Source organism: Corvus brachyrhynchos, unplaced genomic scaffold, assembly GCF_000691975.1.
Source record: "Corvus brachyrhynchos isolate BGI_N302 unplaced genomic scaffold, ASM69197v1 scaffold114, whole genome shotgun sequence".
Classification (NCBI taxonomy): Eukaryota; Metazoa; Chordata; class Aves; order Passeriformes; family Corvidae; genus Corvus; species Corvus brachyrhynchos.
The window spans coordinates 4,791,350-4,818,225 of NW_008238337.1; the positions used below are offsets into that span (position 1 = coordinate 4,791,350).

Consider the following 26,876-nt stretch of genomic DNA (forward strand, 5'->3'; position numbering starts at 1 on the left):
TAATTTAATTTCTTTCTTGCTATCAGCGCAAACAGCTGGTATCAATTTGGAGGTCAGTCCTCAGCAAGACTCCATTCCCCCACTCAGATCAGATACCTGCTGTCAATAAAGAATCTTTTTCTATCATTTCCATCTCTCTGTACACTGAAGATATCACTGTCATAAGTAATCCGAAAAGGCCTCTTGTACCAGATTATTTAGCAAGATATTTTTAGCTGCCTCTTTATCTTTGAAACAATTTGAAATTGTATTTTTAGGTTATTAGCAAAGTGTTGCCTCAAAAGAATTTCAGTGCTTTGTCATGTACTTCTGGAAAAATCCCATTAAAGATATTTAAAGAGAGGTTCATTGTGTTTTCCTCTGTGGCATACCAGATCCAGGAGTTTTTCCTTTTTTTTATATATTTGATTTACTTGCTGCATTTATTACACATAGAATAATCTGAGTACATTGCTACATTAAAAATTGCTTGATGTAGAAGAGCTCCGTACTCCAGGGATTTCATATTGCTGCAGCTGGAGTCACGATCAGGCATTTAACAGGATGAGTGATTCATCCCGATCAGTTTCAGAAGGAAAAGAAAAGGAATTAAAAAGAAAAAGGGGGAAAAAATAAAAGAAAAACAGAAAAGAAGGAAAAAAAAAGAGTAGGAAAAAAAGAGCTTCTAAATACTTGAAAACAAATGCATTCTGATCCCAGTTTTTGAGGAGATCCTTTGTCTGCCCCTTCCTGGAGGTTGCCGGGGTAGCCTTGGGTACATTCCCTTCTCCCGGGGTCAGGAGTGGAGCTGCTGCCCAGGCACAGGTTGTGTTATAAATGGGACACTCCCAGCTGTGCCTGTTGCTGGTTTTTGGGATGGCTGGGGGGTTCTGCTGAGACCCTTCAGCGCTGGCTGTGGAATTGGGTGCTTTAACAACCAAACACTGAGGGACAGGAGGTTGTACTCAAGTAAGACGATCAGATATCCATCAGGCTTCCTCCTGTACTGCTAATTATTTTGTGTCATTGCATTAATTAAAATTGTTTCTTGGGCAAAGATGTTTTGAGTCATTTTAATTTTAAATTGGTATCAAGGGGGAAGCAGCACAGATGGCAAATCGGGGTGGGACTGGTGCCTTATCATGTCAGCAAACAAGAGGAGTACAGCTAGAAAGATACGGAGTTTAATTAATGTTCCACCTCCAGAGGTAGATTGGTTTCAGTTTGTCTCTTGATAATTGGACTCGATGATGTTGGAGGTTTTTTCCAACCTAAGCAATCCTGGGATTCTGTGGCACGGAGCAGATCTGCTCACTGACAGGGATCTGGATCCCAGGACTTCACAGGCTGGGAAGGTCTAGGAAGTCAGAGCTGAGTCTTTCCCCTAATGATCTTGCACAGTTTTTCACATTTTGTCACTCCTGAACTTCTTGTTCTGGAACTGGTTGTCAGGTTTTGTTCTGTAATTGAACCATCTGGGATTGCTGTTGTTTCACCTGGAACACCCTGATCTCCTACAGCACACCTGAGGAAACTTGATATATTTGGTAAAATTGTATTTTAGCCACCTTTAGGCTTCAAATCCACAGTGTAGCTGAACTATGTGAACATTTTGAAATGTGCTTGTTATTCTTTCTTGGACATCTGTACCTGATGTGCTGTGATCAGGGAATCAGGGAATTGTTTGGGTTGGAAGAACCCTCTGAGCCCATCGAGTCCCACTGTTCCCTCAGCACTGTCAAGGCCACCTCTGAGCATGTCCCCAAGTGCCACATCCTATTAAATCCCTGCAGGGATGGGGACTCCACCAGTGCCAGCTGTGCCAGGGCTGGAAAATTCTAATATCAAAGAGAAATCTCAACTCTAACTGTGCTGTTACAGGTGATTTTTCATTAATAAAGAAAACTATAAAGTAAAGCTCCAGCCACAGTCCTGTTTTGACCCAATGGGTGAGAAATCATTAGAAAATGAGTGGTGTGTGCTTGCCCTTGTGCTGCAGATCAAGGAGTACGAGAAGCTGGACTCGGAGGAGGAGCGGCTGTCGCGGAGCCGGCAGATCTACGACACCTACATCATGAAGGAGCTGCTCTCCTGTTCCCACGTGGGTATCCTGCCCTTTTCCCCCTGCCTGGCAGCAGGGATGGTGCAACACATCTGCTGTTCCATCCACAGGGTGCTCTGGGTTTGGCCAAATTCAGAATATTGCTTTTTTTATCCTTTCTTTTCTGAGGTGTAAAGGTTGATGGTGTGCTGCAGTTTTCACTGAACTTAGTGGCACGCAAAGGAAGGATCAGGAGATGTATCTGGTTTATGTTTCTTTAGACTAAATCTCTGTTTCCAAAAGGATGAAATTAAGTGGCTAAAGTCACTGAAAGTACAGTTTTCTCCAGCTGAAGTTTGGGCCCACTGATCTGTTCTTAACAGTTTCACGTGCTCTCATTTGAAAGAAGGATTTGCAGGGTGGTGTCATGCTTTGGGTGGAGGGTTTAAGTGGTTTTTTGGGGTTTTTTTGCCAAAATGCATTATTTTGTTAGTAAAAAGTCCATGTCTGCTTCTGGCTCTGGAGCTGTGCCTGTAAATGGAATTTTTCATGGATTTGTTAAAGGAAGATCATCACCCCCTTTGATTTTTACCTTCCTCCTCTTCATCTTTCCCTCTCCTGCCTTTCTGCTTCAGATTAATCCTGTTATTGGATCATTCTGCACACTTCACACTAAAATTCACTCTAATACACCTGTGGGAGGCCTTACTGATTCCCCCTGGGGTCGGTGTTTCCATGTGAGGAAAAGAACAACAGTGCTGTGACCTGAAATGAAACTCCTGCCAGTTCCAACTGTTTGAAATCTTTCTTTTTCTTTTCCAAAAGCCTTTCTCAAAACAAGCTGTAGATCATGTACAAACACATTTAGCCAAGAAACAAGTGCCAGCCAGCCTTTTCCAGGTGAGCTTTCACAGTCTGAACGTTCAGCTTCTCTGACAGAAAGTGACTTTGTAGATATTATTTAAAGAGACAGAGTAAATGGGACCAGTTTAATTCTGTGCTGTAAGTGGGATTGAAATGCTTTTCCAAGTCAAAATTACAATTTGCTCTTCTTACCTATAATATTTTCAAGCACATTTAGAAAAGCAAACTGTACCTTGGTATGTGAACAGAAGAGTTTTTATAGTTGTGTAATTTTAAGCCATTAAATGATTTGGAGTAAATCACTTTCCATCAGGAAGATGCTCATCCTGTCAGGGTGAACTGAGCTGCAACAGTGGAGAAATTGTCTTATCCATCATGGGGGTGTTTGTAAGCTTGAATCTCTTTTATGTAAATCTGATGTATTTTTATATGCTGAAAAAATGTGGAGGTTGCCCCTGCCTGATCCCTCTTGTGCTCCTGAGCTGTTCTGGCTGTTGCCATGTGGTGATGGCAGTGCTGGGTGATGTCTCAGCACTAACTGGGGGGAGGTTGGGCCATCACACAGCCAGGGGAGGGATTTCCCTGGAAAAAGTCACCTGCAATTTGAAGGTGCTGATCTCTCAGCAAGGACAGAGAGGAGACAAGCACCACAAAGATGAGGGAGCAGCTCTGGAAAGTTTGGATTGCGCAGAGGGTGACAATTTATTGTTTAAATACATTGGAAAAAAAGAACTTTTTGCCCCCACACCCCTGCCCCTGGCAAACCCTTAAGGTTCTCTAGCTCGTGAAAATACTTTGTGTTTGACTTCAGGACACCTGCTCAGTTTTCAAAAGCCAAATAAAGCTAAAATGCTTCACTGAGGCTTCTTAAGGACAACCCAGGATGTGCTGCAGCTGTGTGGGGCCAACGAGAGTTCTCTGTAATGGATGGGGTTGAAAAAAGCCATTTATTGTCTGCTTAAATACTAATTGTTTCCTCACCCTTTTTAGCCATATATAGAAGAAATTTGTGATAGTCTCCGAGGAAAAATATTTCAGAAATTTATGGAAAGGTATGAACATGGAATATTACCTGAATTAGCTGCCTAATGTAGTGGGAAGCCAGGTCCCTTCAGTACTGCTGTAAATAAGGCTAAAAATGGGTATTAATACACCATGAATCAGATGGAGTTTATCAGCAAGCTTTGTAAATACCCAGCTTTGTGGGACGACCTAACCAGTGTCAGGATGTGTGAGTGGAACAGCTGGAAAGCTGAGGGATTTCTCAGTCCCAGCAGGGAGAGGTTGGAGTTTGGGCTCCAAGGTGTGAAAAGGCAGAACTGGGGTTTTGGGGATATTCTCTGAGTGCCCTTCTCTGGTGTGGGACTGGGCCCCTTGCAATGAAGGTGTAATGAAGGATTGGAGGCACAAGTCTGGCTCAGCAGAGCAGCCCTTTCCTGCTCATGTGTCAGGCTCTGGAAAGCTCAGCTGCCACCCAGCAACACCCAAATCCACTCTCTAAACTGGTTTGCTGCTATTCTGTGATAATTATAAAAATGCCTCCATAAAGCTGTTATTTCTTACTTTGAGAATAAATACTTAATTATTCATGTAGGAATAAGCAACTATTTTATTTATTTTTTTCCCCAAAGCCTGTGGTATTGCTGATGTTTTTCCTATTTTAAGATACAATGAATTTAAAACGTTCCTTGGAGTATATGGAGGTTCATTAACATAAATCCAGCTGCCTCTGTTTTCTTATCATTATCTTCCTCTTGCTGTAATTTAAATGTTTGTTAGTTCCAAACATAGTTGTTTAAAAATCGAGAACCATCTTTGAATGGTTGAAAACCCTGTGAGAGAGGTGTGGGGACACACTGAGCCCTTACAGGGATAAGGTTATCTGCTCTCTTCCTCTCCCAAGGACGTAAAACGTGGAGTGTGCTCTGCCTGGGAATTGTTTTTCTTGGTGGGGGTGAGATTACAGTTGGTGAAAGGAAGGCTGTCATTTATTAAATACCACCCCACGCCCTAGCTCAGACAAGATTTTAAATATCAGAGTCTTGACATTTCCTGTAATACTCTACACAATAGTCTCAGACAACTTTTAAACTTTTTTTTTTTTTCTTTTGCAGTGACAAGTTTACTAGATTTTGTCAATGGAAAAATGTAGAGCTAAATATTCATGTAAGTACTTACAAGTATATTTATCTTGTCAGAGGCTGATACAGGAAAGAGAATGTTCAGTTTCGAATCCTGCTCTGCAAAGGCCTCATTAAGGAGGGTGGTGGATGTCACTGCTCTGCTATTCTTAGGCACAGCCCTGATGATTCCTGTCTGGACGTCCCCTCTGCCTTCCTCTGTTAATAGAATTTTGATTTTTTAATGGCTGAAAGAGCTGAACTGCCAGAATTGCTGCTCTTTATCAGCCCCAATCCCTGTCCATCTCCCTTTCCCACTCCAGTCCTGCCGTGATCCCAGCACCCTCTGAGCCCCTTCCCTTGGCCTCTGCTTTTGTTCCTCTGCACTTCTCTGTGACAACTTGGGCTGCAAAAATAGCCCTGAATGAGACTGGCAGTTTTTGGGAACATTCCCCTTATTCCTACTTCACAGTGTAGTGCTTCCAAGTACATGGAAATATCAACAAGAAGGGGCTGCTTTTCCAACACAATAGACGCAGTTGAATTACAGTTGAAGATCTCAACACATTCATGGATCATTTAGATGCTTTCACAGTAAGTTTTTTAATGGTGAAAAATGAAGGTTTTGTTTTGTTGTCTCTGTTTCCATTTGCAGCTGACCATGAATGATTTTAGTGTACATAGAATAATAGGAAGAGGGGGATTTGGTGAAGTGTACGGCTGCAGAAAAGCAGACACTGGAAAAATGTGAGTATCACCCACTCTGTGGCAGAGGTGATTGTAAACTCTGGACTGGTAAGGAAATCCTTTTAGTCATTTCCTAGGAAATCACTGGAAAGCAGCATCACGTTGCTGTAAAGTTCTTTGTGATGAAGTTTTATCCCCAGAGGTTCTGATTCCTGGGCACATGGAATGTCCTGTCAAAACTGCTGGAAAATGCACGTGTGTTAAAATCAGGTGTGTGTGCTCCAGCAGTTCCCTGGATCAGAGGCTGCCAGGGCAGAGGGATGTTCCTGTGGAAGCTGTGGTGGCTGCTCGGGTGTCACCTGCTCCAGGGGCAGCTGGGGGTGCTGCAGGAACCTGTCCCCAGTGCTGGGCAGTCAGGGCTGTGCCAGGGCCCATTCCCAGTGTGCTGTTCCCGATTTGGGGAATTGCATCAGTGCCTGCCCCATGTGTGGTTAAAGCAGTGATCCCTGCTGCTGTTTGGAAGGGGGTAGCCCAGTGTTGGGCTTGTGCTTCCCAGAGCTCTCCGTGGGAACTCCAGGGTCAACCCTGGGTGGTTTTTTATTCTTTTTGTGATCTCACCATTCACACACCTCACCTGGTCATCAGATTTCCATTTCTAGGCATCACTTTCCCATGATGTTCTGATCTGAACATCTGGGCATGGATTTAAGCAGTTGATCTCAATGACAATCCACTTCTTTACACCCCACCCTTTCATCTTGCTTTTCTCCTAACAATTCTAGTCCATGGCCCATCGTTAAACATTTCCCTTCCAAGTGAGCAGGGCGTCTGTGACGTGCCCTGTCTCTGGTTCCAGCTGGCTCCCCTGGCACTTGTGTGACATCCCTGACAATAATAAACTTCTGACTCTGAACAAGTGGAAGACATCTTAATGTTGCTATTCTTATATTCAGTATTTCTGCAGTGACTTCAAGTATTTATATTAATATTCTTACTAACAACGCTGGCTTTATTCTTGCTTTGGTACTTTTTGTCCGTGTACAATTCATTCATTTGTCCACATACAAAAAATAAACATTTTATTTAGCTTGAGGCACACTCAGCAGGCAGTTCTCAGAGTCACAGCCATCTCTGTGTCTGAGCAGGGCTCTGGCAGGAGGTGGATAAACCTTGAGAAGTGAGAAGGACAGGAAAAGTGAAGCAAAGGACAGGTTTTATCAGATATAAATAGAGCAAAAGGAAGTGAAATGTGGGAAAACCAACCTTCTTTTCCAAATGTGAAGCAAAAGTTTACATGAGGTTCAGCTTCTGGGTAGAGGTTTGGTTTAATTCTTTCTTGATCCAAACCTGTCTGCCCATCCCTAACCCAGATCCCATCCCCTCTAGATGGCTGCCTCTGCTGCACTTAGAGCCTGCAAGGAGCGTGGGAAGCCTCCCCTCCCTCCCAGGTAACACGAGCAGTGTTCACTGAACACACACACACCTGAGCCTTCTGCCAGCCACCCCTGCAAGGACCTCTAGAGAGGGGCCAGAAGCAGGATGCAGCCTGCATTCCAGGGAGAGGGACAGCAGGACAGTGACAGACTCGATTTGGGACAGGTGCCCAGAGAAGCTGTGGCTGCCCCATCCCTGGAAGTGTCCAAGGTTGGACAGGGTTTGGAGCAACCTGGGCTGGTGGAAGGTGTCCCTGCCCATGGCAGGGGGGGGCACTGGATGAATTTAAGGTCCCTTCCCACTCAAGCCATTCTGTGATTTCCATCAGCCTTGAACATCCCCAGTCCCTCTCTCCGGTCAGGGCAGAGCAGGGCAGAATCAGAGGTTATTTTTACTCACCCTTCACAGACTCCTCAGCAAGAACACATGAATAATATTCCCAGTCTGGAAACTTAAAATTCACCCTCACTCCCCCACTCCCAACACGCTGATGTCAGGAATGACGTGGCTGTTTTCGGGAGCTGGAGCCAAGGTGAAGCCCTGGGGCTGGCTGGGGCTGGCACAGTGAGGCAGATGGGCATTGAAGCACTGCTGTAATGTGGCATCTTCCTAAAAATCCACAGGTGCCCATGTCTAGGAGTCTTCTGTGGAGGAGCACAAGTGTCCTTCTCACTGATAGCTATTAATGAACTCACCCAACGTCTTGGAAAAATACCCAGCCTGTATCATATCCTCCTGTGGTTGGTGGTTGTTAGGGTAACATCCTTTGTGAGCAAAATTGTATTAATTTGTGTAGCACAGATGGTAGAAGACTAAAAAAGCTTTCTTGTGTGTATCTGACCTTTTTCTGAGTAGAAAGAAAATTAAGGGGGAAAAAAAAAAAAATATATATATATATAAAACTCAATGTGTGTTCGAGAAGATATTGCTTTCCTGGTAGAGTTGAAACTGTTGGAATTAAATGGAACCATAACAGAATTTCTGTTATTTAATTCCTATGGCAGATCCTTGCTTGTAGGTATGAGAAAATGAATATATGTTGTGTAATTCCTATCTCACTGTGATAGCTTGGACATGGAATTTTTTGTTAAAGCACTTTTCTCTGTTAGGAGGCTTCTGCTGGAAATGTATTAATTCTGGGAGGTTTTGGAGGTTTCATGCTTAGCCTGAAATGATGTTTTTAGTCCTGGGTTTAAGCTTGCTTACAGGATCCTGTGAATGTGCATGGCCTGGCTGCCAGTGAGTAGTACTGATAGAGGAGGTTTTTGTGCTTTTTCTGAATTGTTGTCTTTTTTTCTCAGGTATGCAATGAAATGTTTAGATAAGAAGAGAATTAAGATGAAGCAAGGAGAAACATTAGCCTTAAATGAAAGAATTATGCTGTCTCTTGTCAGTACAGGAGTAAGTATCACTATTTGTTATTCTTTCTTCCTTCTGTGTAATGGAAAAGCTGTTACATGTAATGCATATTCCATCAATTCCATTGTGTGCCATGCAAAAATTAACCCCCACTGGAGCCTCCCCCTGATCCTTGCAATGTGTCTGAAATGAGAAGGGAAAACCAAACTTGCTTGATCAGTTTGGTTCCTGCAGAATGAGCATCTTTGCTGCAGAGGCTTGAGGGGGTGCCTGTTTCTCAGGTAATTCATCCTCCTCCCCTCCTGACTTCTTAAATATCCTTTTTTTAACTATTTCTGTTTGAAACGTTTCCAAAACACGATTCTGTCTTTTAAAAAAGATTCCTTTTTTGCTAATATATATATATATAAAACTCAATGTGTGTTCGAGAAGATATTGCTTTCCTGGTAGAGTTGAAACTGTTGGAATTAAATGGAACCATAACAGAATTTCTGTTATTTAATTCCTATGGCAGATCCTTGCTTGTAGGTATGAGAAAATGAATATATGTTGTGTAATTCCTATCTCACTGTGATAGCTTGGACATGGAATTTTTTGTTAAAGCACTTTTCTCTGTTAGGAGGCTTCTGCTGGAAATGTATTAATTCTGGGAGGTTTTGGAGGTTTCATGCTTAGCCTGAAATGATGTTTTTAGTCCTGGGTTTAAGCTTGCTTACAGGATCCTGTGAATGTGCATGGCCTGGCTGCCAGTGAGTAGTACTGATAGAGGAGGTTTTTGTGCTTTTTCTGAATTGTTGTCTTTTTTTCTCAGGTATGCAATGAAATGTTTAGATAAGAAGAGAATTAAGATGAAGCAAGGAGAAACATTAGCCTTAAATGAAAGAATTATGCTGTCTCTTGTCAGTACAGGAGTAAGTATCACTATTTGTTATTCTTTCTTCCTTCTGTGTAATGGAAAAGCTGTTACATGTAATGCATATTCCATCAATTCCATTGTGTGCCATGCAAAAATTAACCCCCACTGGAGCCTCCCCCTGATCCTTGCAATGTGTCTGAAATGAGAAGGGAAAACCAAACTTGCTTGATCAGTTTGGTTCCTGCAGAATGAGCATCTTTGCTGCAGAGGCTTGAGGGGGTGCCTGTTTCTCAGGTAATTCATCCTCCTCCCCTCCTGACTTCTTAAATATCCTTTTTTTAACTATTTCTGTTTGAAACGTTTCCAAAACACGATTCTGTCTTTTAAAAAAGATTCCTTTTTTGCTCTAGTTACATAGTGCTTTAGTAGAATCTAAAGTGCTGCTGCAGAGAAAACTCCAGTTCATCCGCTCTTTCCTGTTACTCTGATATCCAATTCTTGGTTTTTATGTACTTCAGCTGAGTCAAGGTGTACCAAGCTGCTCTGCCTATCTAGTCTACTTATAAATTGCATTAAAATTGGATTAATTCAAATCGAGTACAAGTTGAAACCATCACTGATGTGTGCAAAAAGCCAACACCTGCCTGGCATTGGCTGCCCAGCCCTGGGGCCACTGGGTGGTGGCTGAGGTGTGTTGGGCTCAGAGAAATTCCAGGCAGGATTGGAGGTGGCTCTGCCCTCGTTGCAGTGACACCGTGGTTACCATGGCTACGGGTGATGCTGGCAGGAAGGTTCACTTCCCTCACCTTGTGGTGCATGAATTAAACGCTCAGTGTGGGAACACAGCCCCCGTTCCCAGCAGACACGGGAGGAATGAGGAGGAATCGTGAGTGGTTTTGTTCCAGGCTTGTACAAGAGCTGTGCAAAGAGCAGAATTCCCTGCAGTGGCAGCGAGCAAACAGTGGGATTTCTTCTCATGGGCCAGGGCTGTGTCCCCAGAGATCAGAGGATTTTTTCTGTGGGACAGACCTTGAAGATCCTTGAGTCCAGGCATTATCCCAGCCTGGCCACCACTGAGCCAAAGCTCCAGGGAGACCTTAGAGCCCCTTCCAGTGCCAAAAGGGGCTCCAGGAGAGCTGGAGAGGGACTTTGGACAAGGGGGAATGGCTTCCCACTGCCAGAGGGCAGGATTAGATGGGATATTAGGAAGGAATTCTTCCCAGTGGGAGTGGGGAGGCCCTGGCACAGGGTGCCCAGAGAAGCTGTGGCTGCCCCTGGAAGTATCCAAGGCCGGGTTAGACGGGGCTTGGAGCAATCTGGGCTAGTGGAAGGTGTCCCTGCCTTGTGGGGGTGGAACTGAATGAGCTTTAAGGTCCCTTCCAACCCCAAACCATTCTGGGATCTGTGATTTATCCGTTCAGACTTTTTAATCAAGTTACCTGTTTTCACCAGAGATAAGTTGTGGCTTGTCCGTGTGTGTCAGGATTCCTGAAAACCAGTGGGGAGTAGGTCTGTAGCAGAGACTAGACAAGAAATTGAGGCAAATGAGTAATAATTGTCCCATTAACTTCAATTTGTGATTCTGTGGCTCCAGCACTGAATGTGAATTTGCATGTCTAGAGATTCAAAGAGAAAATAGTTCAGGAGCTGCTGGTGGAGGCAGCTTTCTCACAGGCCAGCACACATTGGGGCTTTGAGCAGGGGGAGCAGCAGGAGGAACCATTTATTTCTTTCATTAAGGATTGTCAGCTCATTAGAGTGACATTTCTTTCAGATTCTCAGGAATTTGAAAGACTTTGAAGAGAGGTTTTGTACAAAGTACTGCTCATTCAGGTCAGGTACACCTGGATAGCAGAGGCTGGAGCACTTGGAATATGCAGGATGAGATAGGTTTGAAAGTGGTGGAATAAGAGAATTCCTTCAATCCCTGAATAGAAGCTGGGGGGCTGGAGTGGCACGTGCTGTGCCCAGGGACAGGAGTTCTGCACTGCCCAGAGCAGAATGGAACTGGGGAAGTTCATCACAGTACAATTAGTCACTTAACTGGGAATCCAGATGTCTCTGCAAATAACAGCTGTGCAGATGACACAGCTGGTTGTGTAATCAGTTCTGTTAATCCACCTAAAGCTCTGGCATTCCCCAGCACTCCTGGAGCAGGGAGCTCCCATGCTGGAGTCGGTCGTGGCTGCGTGGTGAGAGCAGCTTTCCATGGGTTCAGGAGTACAACAGGCACCTCTGCAGAGCATCTGGAGCCTCTTGGATGGGTCTGGTGGCACCAAGCTGGGCTCTGCAGGGCTCAGTCTCCCTTGGTGCCTTTGCTGTGTCACTGTGGTGTAACAGGGACAAACTGTCACTGAGCTTTGGGTTTCCTCTTCTGCGAGGCACAGGCCCCGTCTTCCCCTCCCACACAGACCTTCAGGCTGGAAAGGCATTGTGAAATCCTTGGAAGGTCACAGAGTAGGGAAGAGAGTTTACTTTCTTTTAAATATTTAATTTCTGTAGTAGCCAATATTTGCCTAATTTCTGTTCAGAAAACTGGAACATGGAAATCACCAAGGCGGTGATGGACCCTGTGAAACCAGCCAGCCCCAAGGTGCTGTTTGTGGAAGGAAGTGGTTATTCCATGAATCTTTTCCTGAGGGTAGGAGGGGGTCATTCCATCTGTCTGTTGTAAGACCAGGGGCCGTGCAGGGCTTCTCTCTGTTGTGGCTCCCAGTTTTCTCCTTTTGAAAGACCTCAGCACTTCAGCTGCCTTATCCAGATCTTCTTGAGATAATTTGACTAATGGCTGGATTCAAGACTCCCTCCAAGGGATGATAAATACAATCACAGAATCCTAGAACATCCTCAGTTATCCCTGCCCAGGACACCCCAGGAGTCCTGCCCACCGTGAGGTGGGTCTGAGATCAATAATTGGGGTTTTTGGAGCAGAACTGGTACTTGGTTTTCACGTGTTTCAGGCAGGGACTGGCACATCTTTGAGTGATGCCTCAGGGCAGAGCTGCCCTCCAGTTAAAATGGGGCACAGCTGCTCTGTGCTCTGAGCACCTTTGTCCCCTCTTTGCTGTCACTTTGTGCCCCCAAAGCCGAGTGCTTGGCTTTCAGGGAAGAGTCAGAACCAAAGGTTTCCTCCTAGAGCACTTTTTAATGTGCTAATGTCTTTAAAATATCACATTTCTGCATTTTTTATGGTTGCTCTAATATTTTTTTTCCTTCCACTTGATTTATTACCACAAACTTGACTTCAGCAGTTCTCTGGACTCAATCCAGGATTGTTTGGATGTAAGGAACTCTTTCCAAACTGGTCTTAATTCACACATTAATGTCATAATGTTGCTTATTTTCATCAGAGCAGAAACTTGACTGCAATGAAGAATTGCTCTCCTGGGAAATTGATTTTATTGCTTTATGTGTCCTTTAAAAAAATAACTGTAGGGTGGATTTTTAAAAATTTTTATGCTGTAAAATACTCTTTTGCTGTGGTTTTTGTGTCAGGAAAATACTGCAGTACAGTTTTTCTCTCTGTGAGCAGAGAAAAGGGTAATGATGAAATTAGGAATGCTTCCACAAAAATGAGTTATGCATCACATTTACACTTCCAGATAACTTTTTATTTTTCAAATCCATAAAAATAGAGGCAAGCTATGTTCTGGTGTCGAAAAAACCCTTTTATTTGTCTATGTGTGGTGTTTAAATTCTGCCACTAAATCCTTCTGGGTAATTAGATTGCTCTGAAATTTTAGGAGTCCTGCTTGGGGACACTTCTGAATTACCCAGTTGATGCAGGAAATTAAGTTAATAATTCTGCTCAAGCTGCTGTTGTGAAGTTAAGTGGCAGCTGCAATAGTCCCCAGCACAGAGTTCATAACCAGAGGTGGTATCTTGTGTTAGACACCACATCAGGCTCCTTATTTGTAGGGCCATTGGCTTTTCTTCCTGGATGTTGTGCAGGTGTTTCACACCCATCCCTCCCCTCTGCAGGGAGCGTTTGGGGTGAGCAAAACATAAAGTGCAGTTGGGTTGGAGCAGGGCAGGATGTACCCAAGCACTGTGGGGATCCCTGGGCTTACAGTCAGGTCTATAAAGCTTTGTATTTGAGCCTCATGGAAGGATGAAGGGGCTCTGAAGTGTCCCTGTCCCTCCCTTTCCTCTCTCCGGAGCCGGCCCCGCGCTGCCCAAGGCCGCCGTGTTTTGCTGTTTCTAAATTGGGAAGGGAGCGAGTTCCTGTCAGAGATTCCCAGAGCTTTCCCTTGTCCATCCTGCAATGCTGAGCATGTTGTTGGAGTCACGTGAGGCCACGCTCTGCTTCCTGCGGGGTGTCTCCTCTGGGATCGTCTCCCTGCCCCCCTTGGAGCTTTGGGATCAGATGTGGGATGGGGCAGCACAGCCATTCCTGGAGGGTTCACTGCAGGCTCACCAGACAGCCCTGGTTTTGTACCACAGCCATCCATGGAAGGTGTCCCTGCCCCATCTGGAGCAAGATGGGCTTTAAAGTCCCTCCCAACCCAAAGCATTCCATGATTCCATCCCATATGGCTTTGGAGAAGTTGATGAAGTGATAGCCACCCCCAAGAGCCTCCTGGCTTGTATCAGCAATAGTGTGGCCAGCAGGACCAAAGCAGTTCCATTCTTCCTGGAAAGGGTTCTCCAGCCCTGGCACAGCTGCCCAGGGCAGTGGTGGAGTCACATCCCAGGAAGGATTTAACAGATGTGTGGATGTGGCACTTGGGGACATGAGTTAGTGGTGGCCTTGGCAGTGCTGGGGGATGGACTCGATGATCTCAGAGGGCTTTTCCAACCTCAGCAATTCCATAATTATGAATTAGCCCTTGCATCCAGCACAGGCCCAGTGCAGAGGAAGATCTGCCAGCTGCTGCCGTGGAGTTTTGAATGTGTGTGCTGGAGGTACCAGGACACTGGGAATAAAGATGTGTTTTTCAATGGAATTTTTTATGGCTGCTTGTCTTAAACATGGGGTGAATTGAGGTTCCAGGTGCATCTGGAGGTGGGCTGTAACCCATCCCTGCCCTGGCTGCTCTGCTCTGACCTCCTAAAGCTGCTCCCGCCCGCCTCGTGTTGTGGGTTTTACACGATCTGGACTTTGCTGTTGCTGCTTCCTGGCCATTGTAACACCCCAGAATCCCAACTTCCTGCCTGGTGTGTTCACATTCCTTCAATCCTCTGTTGGAAATGCTGCTGGGAGCCAAACACCTTCCCTGTCACCTGGGCAGGGCCCTCCCAGGGGGACAGGGGTTACCAGCATAGCTGCATTTCAGGAGTGAGGATAGAACTTGGGAATACTGGCAAATAGCACAGGAAAAATACCAGATGTATTTTTAGCTTTCCTAAGTCACACTTTGCTCGTTGCCTGAGGTGAAACCTCTTTGCTCTTCCCTTGCAGGACTGCCCTTTTATAGTCTGTATGACCTATGCCTTCCACACCCCTGACAAGCTCTGCTTCATTCTGGACCTCATGAATGGTAAGCAAGACTTGTGCAGATGATGATGATGATGATGATGATGATGATGTTACAGGAATTTTGGCAGGAGGATTGTTGAGATGGTTGGTCCCTCAAGCCTGGGCTGCTCTATGAGCTGATTTATTCAGCTCTCACAAACCAATGTGTGGTACAGCCTTTTGCTTGGGTGGAAGTCCTCTGCTGGATTAGTCACTGAATGCAAATGTTTATGAAACAAATGCATTTTAAAATGGAGTTTCAGACTGATGAAATCTCTGTATGAACTTTCTCAGCTATTTTGTCACCACACAGACTTGCAGAGGGTGGGCCTGTGTGCTCCACAGGTGATAAGAACCTACAAAAGCTGTGCTGTTCCCCCACAGTGTCACCCTGTCTGCCTGCAGGGTAAGATTTTACTGTTCATTTAGTTACATATCAATTCTTCTCGTTTCAGGAGGAGATTTGCACTACCACCTCTCCCAGCACGGAGTGTTTTCTGAAAAAGAGATGAGGTTTTATGCTACTGAAATCATCCTGGGGCTAGAGCACATGCACAATCGCTTCGTGGTGTACAGAGACCTGAAGGTAATGGTTGGTGGGTGCCTGCATCCACACAGGCCCGTGGATAACTTCATGGATTACCTTATCTGAAACCTTTCCTTGGCAGGATTATTTCTTTATCTGCCTGGTTTTCATAATAAGGTTTCAAAGTCGTTCTAATCTGTGCCGTTATCCAATTTAACTAGCCTGGGAGAGGCTTCCTGGGGGTCACAGTAAATCCTGTGCAGTGTTACTTATCTCCCTGATGGGAATAATTTAGAGGATCTACTGTGTTTCTGGGAGCCCTGAAAGAGGCCTCTGTGTGTGTGATGGGGGACAACAGCAGGGGAGTTGCTGGGGGGTTTCACTGACAGCTGGGAAGTCCAGAACAGGTCCCAGAGAAGGGTCCCTGGACCAAGTGACAGCACAAGGGGATTAAAGTCTACCCAGAGACTGAGAATAAAAGGTGTGAGAGCCACACACAGACCCTGCTGTGAAGAAACCAAAAGCAGCTTGAGGCCAGAATGGATTATTCATTTATTACCTGCTTTGTGTTTCAAACCCTGCCTGGTTGTTCTCTTCTGGTGTTCAGTCTTTCATAACCTGTGGAGTTGATGGTAGTGCTCTGTGAGAATGTAGATTTTTATCTGGAAAGTGCCTGGTCTAGTGATGTTAAATAAAAAAAGGGCAATTACCAATTACCAGGGAGTATTGATGTTTGAGTTGCTGTGCTGTGAGAGTTTGCACTTGTGTCAGCTGAGGAATACCAAGCACTCACCTCCCTGTGTTGGTTTCCAGCCTGCAAATATCCTGCTGGATGAACATGGGCACGTGAGGATATCAGACCTTGGACTGGCTTGTGACTTTTCCAAAAAGAAGCCACATGCCAGTGTGTAAGTATTATATCTGGGAGCTCTGCTGCACATACAGGTAGTGCTAAGTACATCTTGAATTTGTCTTTATAATTTAACTTTGCTTGAAGGGGAGGAGTGACACTTGTGTGGCCCAGGCTTGCTGAGCTGGAGGCTCTAATGAGGTTTTTCGGACTCCTCTCCCTGTTTTCCTACACGGTTGTAGCAGCTGATGTGTAGGCATGGCTGGGAGATGACACATTATTTTGGGATGATTCACTGCTCAGAGAAGAACCCGACTGAGTTAAAGTACCAGATTGCTTTAATTGTCCCAACCTGGTAATTAAATATTCCCAAACTGACTAAAATCCTGGATTTATTGTGCCTTTGTCTTTCTGGATCTTCTTGGAACTGGAGGCAAATGATGTTCCTTTCTGCCACTTGCCATCAGGATTTAACTAGGACCTGAATTCCCAGAGTTGTGTGTGGATTTACATCTTACCTGGCACATTTTATTCTGAAGTCCTCAATTGCCCTGATTTAGTCTCGGAATTTATGCAAAAAGGGAAACTCCAGCCTGTCACACCTTAAAAGATTTGCAATTCAGTAGCTTCTTGAAAAAAGTCCATATGTTTTGAGTATGTCAAGGGTAAAAGCAATACCTGGTGGCTGCTTCTAGTGGTGCCCAGGGCTGAGCTCAGGAGTGTCCTGTGCTCACCCAGGTGACACATGAAACCCACTGGAAGCAAAATAAAATGGTTAAAATGAATTCTTTCCAAACTGGGCTGTCTTACTGAGAAAACATTGAATGATTTTGTTTCCAGTGATAGTGTTGGATGTAATGAATGTTCTGTGCTGTTGTGCTCTGCAGAGGAACCCACGGGTACATGGCCCCCGAGGTGCTGCAGAAGGGCACGGCCTACGACAGCAGTGCCGACTGGTTCTCCCTGGGCTGCATGCTCTTCAAGCTGCTGAGGGGGTGAGTGGGGCTCTTGCCTTGCCTTTGGGAGCCTGGGGGCCTCTGTGGGCATCCCTTGGAATATCAGGACATCATGTGTCACAGGTTGTCTGAAATGATCCCTCAGTGCTGACCCACATCCTCATGTGAGACAAAACCAGGCTATTCCTTCCAAACCAAACCCAAGCCCTGCTCCCTGTAGTGGCTACACATGTGGGACATGAGGAAGGCAGGTCCTCTGTGTGCTCTTTGAACTGCTGCTGACAGCAGTTTACTCCTCTCTTGGCAGCTGGTAGTGTTTTAAATGCTGGGATGTTACTCCTTGGAGTGTACGAAGCAGCCCTGTTAAATCGTGGGCTTCATGTTAAGCTGAGATGTGGTGTGGTGGAGAAGCTCTTGGCTGCACTGGTCCCTTGTTGTGTGCTACTCAGCCTTCCCTCCTGCAGGGTTTGGGGCAGGTACAAAGCGTGGATCCTTCCATTTGCTGACTCTGGCCTGTTACCTTATCAGTGTCCAAAGGTCCACGGTAATTACAGCCTTGTCAGCAATTACCTTCTCATTAAACTTACGTGTCTAGAATTGATTAATACCATGGGATTTATCTGAGCAGTCAACAAGCACTGATGGGCAAGTGCTTGTTGAAAATGGCATCCTCGATGTTAATGGCAAACCAGAAGAATCTGAGGCTTTTCACAATGCTTCTCTGCAAAGATTGATCATTAGGTCATCCTGTGTCCTCACACATAATTAATTGTAAGCTTTTATCTCCATCCAGACACTGTACAAAGGAAGGTCAGTGTGTGACTTGTGAATTGAACTGCAGAGCTGTATCAGTTTAACAGTAATTGTGCACAAAAAGGGCTATGTAAGGGTGCAAACAGAGAAAGAAGTGTTTAAATTGCTGGTCTTTGGGCTGTGATTCTCCCTGGCAGAGATGTTCAGGGTGGTATCAGTGCTCAGCCAGAAACCAGAGCATTATTCACGGTGAACTCCTGGTTCCTCATCTGTTCTGAAGCCAATTAAACACATCCCAAAACAAGGGCTGGGCACATGGTGCCATTTCTTGGTGTTTGGTACATTTAGTCTGGCAAAGAATCTGCCCATAAGTTGCCAGTGAATCATTTTCTTCCCTGATCTACTCAGAGCCTCCTTGTCAGAAGTACATGAGGCTGTGTGGGAACCATTTACCTGTCATGCTAAAAAGAGAAATATTGAAGTCCTGGTCTGTCCATTGCATCCATCAATCAGAACAATTTTGAGGATAAAAGGAAAATAACTTGGGAGTAGCAGGTCTCCAGCTGAAACATGCTGGTACACTCCGCCATGTGGCAAGGCAGAATGCTTTAGAATAGCTAATTAATGGAATTGATAAGTGAGTAACATTTTGATTTCAAAAAAATAATCATCCCCTCAAGGTTTTGAAGAAAAGAAGCAGGGAATATGTCCTAAATGTAATTAAAATATCTCTTACTACAATGTTGCTTCTTTCTTTCATGAAGGACTGTGTGATAAATCTCTAATGTGCCACGGTCTTCCATAGCTTAGAGGAAAATTCAAACTCAAACCAGAATTATAAAGCAGGAAAGGGATAAAGCTGATAATTTACTAGATACCATCAGATATCTTCCCAGTGCCTGATGCTGTGGGATCTGTGGTTACCTTCTCTCTTATCTCCTTACTCTCCATGATGGGGAGTGATGAGTTCAGTGGGTCATGCTCAGCTTCCCTATAGAAATCCATGGATTTAAATCCCTGTGGGTGATGGCTGTTTGGGGTTTCCTTGTTAGCTGAGAACTGTTCAGGTTTTTGGGAGACAGACGTAATTGGTGAGGCGTTTGAAACACATCTTTAAGGCCAGATCACTGTTTAAGAATTACCCAGCTTTTTTGCTCACCTTCCTGTGGATCAGATTGTTCTGCAGGACAGGATTGATGAGGGGGAAGGATGGAACTAACAGGATGCTCCTCGCCTGCCTGGCATTGCCACAGCTGAACTACCCCGATATGCTGTGGCTTTACATTTATTAGTGTTTTGGTTTTTTTCTTCTTTCCACAGGCACAGCCCTTTCAGGCAGCACAAAACCAAAGATAAGCACGAGATCGACCGGATGACGCTCACCGTGGTAAGGCCTGGCCTCAGTGACATCCCCGTGTTCCCCCAGCTTCCATTTCCCCTAAAACTAAAACTGCACCCCCTGCTCTCCCAGAGACCTGTATCTGCACATGGCAGAGCAGTTAACAAACACCATCAGAGACAAGAAAGCAGAACACACCACTTCCATCCTGGAATATCTCTTTGTACTTCCTTTCTCCACAGAATGTGGAGCTCCCGGATTCCTTTTCTCCCGAGCTGAAGTCCCTTCTGGAAGGGCTCCTGCAGCGGGATGTGAGCAAGAGGCTTGGATGCCAAGGAAGAAGGTAGGTGTTGTCTTCTCCTTGGACCTCTGCCTTGAAAAATTTCCACTTCTCTGTCAATGAGTGAACTCGTTTCAAGTGAAAATCTGCTTCCTGTTGTGCGGATTTTAATTTTGGAAAGAGAACATGAAAAAGTGCTGCTGCATGGAATTACATTTCAGCTTCCTTTGGTTTGGACATGTTTTTTGGACAATTTCTGTCCTTAAAGCCTTCCCCTGAGTTCCCTGCAGTCATGCTTGCATTGGGTGGTGTTCCTCCTTCTCATCCCTTGGTTGTTTTTCTGGTTTTGCCTGATCTGTTTTGGCATGAGATCATATGACTTGACTCAGACATACTGATAGGGAAAAATTTATTGCTTTTATTGTATCTGTAATGATAGGAGCATATTACATACAAAAAAACCCCCCAACCCAATCCCAAAACCACCCAGCAAAAAGCTCTGAATATTGCTGGTGTTGCCTGTGTCACTTCATTATTCTAAGGAAAAGAGCTTTTGTTTTGTTTCTTGACTACAAAACACTCCTTGCTCCTGCCAAGCTCACCTTGCTTGTAGCTGTTCATGAAATTGTTATCTCCTGCTTCAAAATCCAGTGTGAGACTGGGAGAGAAAAGGAGGGGAGTAAACAACTGTTGGGAAACTATTGGGGTGTGTGATAACAGATAATGGTCACACCTGAGCCTGGGGCTGGCTCCAATTCCAGTGGGAGATTTTGTCTTGGAGCACTCTTTGATAACGACCCGAGATTGCTTTTCCCTGGGGCCTAACAAGAGTAGTTGATTATTTTCCCATAGAATTTGTGTAATGTGAAATGGTGTGGAGCAATGTGGTTATTAACAGGTAGTGACTGGGATCCGCCAAAGGATCTGTGTTTGGGATCTGACCCAGATCAGTGTTTGGGGCCTGACACAGATCCATGTTTGGGATCTGACACAGAGCAGTATTGGGATCTTACGCAGATCCTTGTTTGGGATCTGACACAGAGCAGTGTTTGGGGCCTGACACAGAGCAGTTTTTGGGATCTGACCCAGAGTATTTTTGGGATCTGACACAGAGCAGAGTTTGGGATTGACACAGATCAGTGTTGGGATCTGACAACAGGGGAACACTGTTTGCTGTTGGAAATGATGGAGTGCCATCAGGAGTTCTTGCCTGCCAGCCCTAGAGCACTATTCCAAGTGTTTCCACATGAAAATCTTCTCTCCTGTTGCTTACTGAAGAATTCTTATGTTTTTCTTACAAAAAAAGCGTTTCCCCGATACTCTCAAGTGATAGAAATGTGACCTTTGAAGGCTTTGTATTTCTTGAATCCACTTGAAAAGCCCCTCCCTTTGTTGACTTCAGTCACTTCTGTTTTGCAGCGCACAAGAAGTAAAGGAACATCCTTTCTTCAAAGGCATTGATTGGCAGCAAGTCTATTTACAGAAGGTAAAGCATGAAGACAGTAATTTTGGCTTACTTGCTAAAGCAGTGAAAGGAAAATAAACCCAAACAGGTACTGAGCAGAATACTCGAGGGTCGCAGTGCCCAGCACATTGCTCACTCACACAAATACAGGGAGGGTTGTTGATGAGTATTCATTCCTACAGATCTTCCTGCTTGTTAGGGGTGAGTTGTTACATTTCTGGGGTCAAGTGACTTCATGGTTTCCTTTCCTTTGCTGTCTCTAAACTGGGGAGTTTTATCCCCAAATTTTTGAAGGAGCTTTAATTAAAAGAAGTGGCAACGACTTTGCACTGAAGTTTAATTCCAAGGGGGACACGCTGGCACGGTCGAGTGTAATCTGTGCAAAAAAATCAAAAGGGTGTGTGCATAACTACAGAATGGAGTTAAATAATGCCCATTAATTTGTCTTTAATGATGCTGCTTTTAATTTCTAGTACCCTCCCCCCCTGATTCCTCCCCGGGGAGAAGTCAATGCAGCAGATGCCTTTGATATTGGCTCGTTTGATGAAGAGGACACTAAAGGCATTAAGGTACCCAGCTCTCAGTGGTGGAGGGTGGCATTGGGACTGCTGTGCTTGGCTTTCCGTGTGTGTGTGGCATTCCTTTGCTTCAGGGCTCTGGATGTGCAAGGAATTCCTTCAGGCTGGGAAATTCAGTCTGTGCTGGTACCTTGGGCTGGTTCCCAAGTCCTCATGGTTTTAGATTAACTGAAGTCTAGTTTTCTTACCCAAAAGTTTTATGGGATAAAGGAAATGTTTCAAATGGTCAGGAAGCAATTGGGAAAGCTTCAGATTTTTTAGAGTACCTTATGGTTTGTGTCTTTAAAAGCTGTGATTTATTTCTGGTGGCTTGGAGAAATGGAGCTAAACATTATTTTAACAGTTGAGTGGTCAGAGAGTGGTAGGGAAAACTCTTAAAAATGACAAACTATGTTGATAGTAACAATGCCATAAGTTAAAAAAAATGGTAAAAGAGATTTTCAGGTTCTGGTATTATCCAAAATGTAATGAGAATAATATAAATGATAAAAAAAGAGAAGTTAAAGCTGCTGGCCCCTTTGGGACTCACACGAAGGGGTGACCCCACTGTGAATTCCTCCACTCTCTGAAGTTTCCCTGGGACTTTGGACAGCAGGGCTTGGGGTCAGTGCTCTTCATTGTTTTCATCCCCCATTTCTGCAGTAGATCAGACCTTGTTATTGTTATTACAGAAGTGAGTCAGGAGGGAAACTAATTGTTCTAAACTTTATAAGCAAAAAGCCCCATTAAGTACTCGCTGAGCCTAAAAAGGAGCTCGTCTGTCAGTGTCACCTGCTATGGTGACAGAAGCTGGCACAGAAAAGTGCACAGAGCCCAGGATGTTCTTTATCCCAGAAAATTCCACATTTTCAGCATCAATGTTAGCCTGGCAGGATTCCAGCCTCCTGTAATTCTGGAATGCCAGAATTCAGAGGAACATTTTTTTGCAAGGAGGAACCGGGCGGTCTTTTTATTTATTGAGGGGATCAGATATTCTCAATGAGATGATCTAGTGAGAAATCCTGTCACTTCATGTGAATTATCATCAGGTCAGTGCTGTGTCATCTCCAGTGTGAACTCAGAATCCCACAGCTCAGGCTGCCTGTGGGATAAATTTACCCCTGGGGGTGAATCAGGGAGGGATAGCACGGCCTCCCCGGGTGTCACAGGTGTCCAGAGGGGACAGGATGGTTCCTGCCTGAGTCAGCTGCCAGCGAGGTGCCAGGAGCCCTCTCTATTCAAGTTTGAACACCTTGCTCTCCTCCGTGCCCCCTGGGATTATATTTATCCTGCAGAATGTCCTGTGGCCCCGAGTAGAGCACGTGAGCTTTGGGGTTACGGGGTGGGGGGAGCCAGCAGGGGACGCCTGGGTCTTTTCCCCCTTCCTCGGGTGCCCCAGGGAGTCCTTGCAATTGCAGAGAGGTCTTCTTGGTGTGTATTTTCCTGCTGGGATGTGGCCATGGATCTCTGAAAAGGAGAATATCTATTCCAGGAGTGTCTGGCCTGACTGCAGGAGGGGAATTAAGCCAGTGCTGCTCCTACAGCTGTTGGTGCTGCATGCACGTGGCTTTAAACCCCTCCAGGGATGGGCATTCCACCACTGCCCAGCTCAGTGCTGGACAACCCTTTGGGTGCGGAATTTGTTCCTAATTTTCTTCAGTGCAATTCAGTTTACATTCTCCAAGGATTAGTGGGGAAAAGAATCCTTATAGCAGGGAAATTGAGGTCTGCAGCACATGCTGATGAATTCTGAGGGTTAATTATTAAGAAAATAAAGCCAAGCTGTGGAAGCATGGAAGGCATTGCTGTGGGAAAGGTGTCTTACCAGTTATTCAGGGAATTTTTGTGCTGAGGAAGTTTTTGTGCAACGAAGTTAAGAATGCTGCTGCTTCCATTGGAGTAATTATTGAAATGTGAAGTCTAGAGAGCATTATGGGACAATGCTGAGGATTTTAGCGCTATCCATCCAAACAAGTTTTGAGCAGGTGGCCTGTTCTCTGCACATAAATTAATATCTTTGCTTCAATTAGTGTCTGTGCTTCTCTTGCTTGCATCTGTCTGTTTTGTGAAGGTTTGAGTTCAATCCATCTTGTCAAATAATACTGTTGCATGGGTAACTATTAACTGTTGGGGATAAGAATAGTGAAAGTTATTAAAATGATGGGTTTTTTGTTGTTTTTCTCTTGCAAGTTGCTTGATAGTGACCAGGAGTTATATAAGAACTTCCCTCTGGTAATATCGGAGCGTTGGCAGCAAGAAGTAGCAGAAACTGTTTATGATGCAGTAAATGCAGACACAGATAAAATTGAGGCCAGAAAAAGGGCTAAAAATAAGCAGCTTGGCCACGAGGAAGGTAATCTGTCCTTACACTTCTCTCATCTTTTGCTGCTAGGTAGTAATTCCTGGGTTTGGAGTTCCACAGTCTCCTGTTGCTGTCATTCCTGGGAGTTGTTAGGGTTCGTTTGATCACTGTCGTGTTGCTTAAGATGTTTCTTAATGTTTTGAAATGCTGAATGATGACATCAGGCTTTGGAAAGAGATTCATGGAATCACAGAGTCCTGGAATGGTTTGGGTTGGAAAGGACCTTAAAGCCCATCCAGTTCCAACCCCCTGCCATGGGCAGAGACACCTTCCACTAGCCCAGGTTGCTCCAAGTCCTGTCCAACCTGGCCTTGGACACTTCCAGGGATGGGGCAGCCACAGCTTCTCTGGGCACCCTGTGCCAGGGCCTCCCCACCTTCCCAGTCTGTGGGATTTGATTTCCTGCCCAGGAGTTGGGAAGGGCCCTAGGAGGTTTTGCACAGCAAACTGCAGCTTGCACGGGGGTGTTGCATCAAACCCCCAAACTTTGGAGAGCAAATGCTTTTAATGAACTCCTCCAGTGAAATACTTCTTTAAGAGCCAAGTCCTGTCCTTGATCCCTGCTCTGCAGCCACAGCAGCTGTGTAGTTAGGGCAGAACTGGGGCTGTGTGTGTGATCTGAACCTGCTGAGGGCACGGCGGGTCCAGGGCTCCGTCCCCTCCTCACAGAGCTCACGCAGAATGCTTTAGGCTGCACCTCCTGTGGCTTTGCTAACATCTCCTCTTGGTTTAGATTATGCCCTGGGGAAGGACTGTATCATGCATGGATACATGCTCAAGCTGGGGAACCCCTTCCTGACTCAGTGGCAGCGGCGTTACTTTTACCTCTTCCCCAACCGGCTGGAGTGGCGAGGAGAAGGAGAGTCCCGGGTGAGTGAGGGGCCCTGGGGAGCTGTGGTGGAAGGCAGCTGGAGGTGAGACACACCTGGAGTGCCCAGGAGTTCTCCTGGGGAAGGAGTTTTCTCTGAGTTAAAAGCCCAGTGGATTTGAGTAACTTCTCTCGAGTCTCACTGTAGTTAAGGGGTAGCTCACACTGCACAGAGGAGACATAAAGTTGTCTTGAGAAACCTGTTTGCTCTGTTTTGTCGTGTTTTTAAAGGATTTTGGTAGTTGATGGTGTTGTTTTTCATTTAGGACCTCTGGACTATTTATACAAAAAAACACAAACTGGTAAGGTGACAAATGCTATAGCATTTTGTTTCCAAGAAAATGCTATAGTGGCTGTAGTGTAGCCCAGCTGTGCTCATGTGCAGGGCAGATAAATTGTATATTTAAGTTAAGGAAAGGTTTGGAATTTAAGACATTGTGTCCTCTGCAGTCCATAGGGAGAGTTTTCCTGCACACTGCTGTGTATGTTCTCTTTGTCAGTGTTCAGTGCTGAAATATTCCCTTTCAGCTCTTTGAAATAGTAAGATTGGCTTTGGTTTTTGGTGGTTTTTTTTTTTTTTGTAATAACAGTAATGCTTGAAAAATGTATCAAATTATATGCAGCTCTTGAGGGGAAATAGTGAATATTCTGTTTGCAGACACACCTATTTGTAGATTCTTATTTCGTGCTGTCATTACTGGCTTTTAGAGCTGATATTTTGTTGTCACTATTGAAGCAACCAAGCCCCTTGTAAATCTCTCTTACCTTCCTGTCTATCTTTAGTTGATGACCCAGCCTTCAGAAATAAATGTTTGTGTAATGACACTTAATGTTCATAACTTAATTCATGTGGATAGTCCAGGAAAATGAGATAGTGGCTTTATTTGATGGGCAACAGGTGGGTTTTTTTTCAATTAATTCTCTGCTCTTTTGCACATGCTGCAGCAAAATCTGCTGACAATGGAACAAATAGTATCTGTTGAAGAAACACAAATTAAAGATAAGAAATGCATCTTACTGAGAATTAAAGGAGGAAAACAGTTTGTCCTACAGTGTGAGGTAAGACTTGTTTTTTGATAACTTGATCAGATTGTTTTGCATATGATAAACAATTGACAAGTTTTTCAGGTCATCCTGTTGCATGTTAACTAAGGCACTTGGTGAAGCAGAGCTGAAGTGTTTATCACAGTCGAGTTTTGAAAGCAGGAAACCTGCAGCTGTGCCAGTTCCTGTCATGGATTTCAGTGGTATTTGGGCCAAAACGAGTTCAGTTTATTAAATAGCTAAAAGCTCCCAAACTGCTCAAACTCCGTGTGCTCCAAGGGCCTCGTTGGCTCATGTGTCACTGTGGGGAGCTGCTGTGTGGAAGGGGGAAGTGCTCAAGTCCTCAAAACATTGTACCAGCCTTCGTTGGGGTGATGGAGAAGCCAAGGGCTGCGCGTGGGCAATACCCAAGTTGCTCATTCCTTCGGAAAATTAAAATAACTTCCCTAAAGTGCTGTCTGAGCGAGAAGATGCTGTTGGCCGCGTAGGATGAAGTGCCAAACTGCTTCTGTGTCTCTTGCAGAGCGACCCCGAGTTTGTTCAGTGGAAAAAAGAGCTGACAGAGGCTTTCACTGAGGCCCAGAGGTTGCTGCGCCGGGCTCCAAAGTTCCTCAATAAATCCCGCTCCACAGTCGTAGAGCTCTCGAAGCCCCCGCTCAGCCACAGGAACAGCAACGGGCTGTAGGAGACACCGACCACGTCCCCACAGGGAGAGCTGCTTGGTGAACCTGCAGAGTGTCCCAGAATCCTTGTGAATGAATGACTTTGTGCAGTCCTGGACGCGGGAAGTGCTCGCAAGAGGAGGAATTCGATGTTTACAGCGTGGGATCACGTCAGGACTCTGTCTCCGGAGGCTGTGCAGACTGCAAGGGTGCCGGGGGGGAGACCCTGCCCCTGGAAGTCACCAAGCGGAGAGGCTGCTCCTTGCTCCCACGCGTCCCCACCCCCGGCGGGGCCCGGCCGAGCTCCGTCCCTCTGGAACTACTGATGGAAGGAAGAGGCTTTTCCCTGCCGTGCCCTGGCTCGGTGGCCCCGGGCCGGGGCTGGCGCGGGTGCTGCTGGCCGGGGGGGGCGCCCC

The 26,876-nt window shown here is 45.3% G+C and overlaps 1 protein-coding gene across 2 annotated transcripts in view; it reads left to right on the forward strand.

The window, feature by feature from the left end:
- Nucleotides 1–26,850, forward strand: part of GRK3 (G protein-coupled receptor kinase 3) — a 41,780-nt gene extending 14,930 nt beyond the window's left edge. The window contains exons 3-21 of one of the 2 annotated variants that reach the window (XM_017734912.1): nt 1,979–2,080; nt 2,846–2,920; nt 3,875–3,936; nt 4,999–5,050; nt 5,660–5,751; nt 8,427–8,526; nt 14,742–14,820; nt 15,254–15,384; nt 16,138–16,232; nt 17,062–17,169; nt 19,204–19,270; nt 19,465–19,565; nt 20,922–20,988; nt 21,441–21,536; nt 23,715–23,877; nt 24,620–24,756; nt 25,021–25,056; nt 25,700–25,813; nt 26,322–26,850. In XM_017734912.1, the coding sequence (XP_017590401.1) occupies nt 1,979–2,080; nt 2,846–2,920; nt 3,875–3,936; nt 4,999–5,050; nt 5,660–5,751; nt 8,427–8,526; nt 14,742–14,820; nt 15,254–15,384; nt 16,138–16,232; nt 17,062–17,169; nt 19,204–19,270; nt 19,465–19,565; nt 20,922–20,988; nt 21,441–21,536; nt 23,715–23,877; nt 24,620–24,756; nt 25,021–25,056; nt 25,700–25,813; nt 26,322–26,483 (1,839 nt within the window). In that variant the 3' untranslated portion in view covers nt 26,484–26,850. The remainder of the gene's footprint in view (nt 1–1,978; nt 2,081–2,845; nt 2,921–3,874; nt 3,937–4,998; nt 5,051–5,659; nt 5,752–8,426; nt 8,527–14,741; nt 14,821–15,253; nt 15,385–16,137; nt 16,233–17,061; nt 17,170–19,203; nt 19,271–19,464; nt 19,566–20,921; nt 20,989–21,440; nt 21,537–23,714; nt 23,878–24,619; nt 24,757–25,020; nt 25,057–25,699; nt 25,814–26,321) is intronic. The other variant, XM_017734913.1, reaches the window with a different exon arrangement.
- The last annotated feature ends 26 nt before the right edge of the window (nt 26,851–26,876 follow it).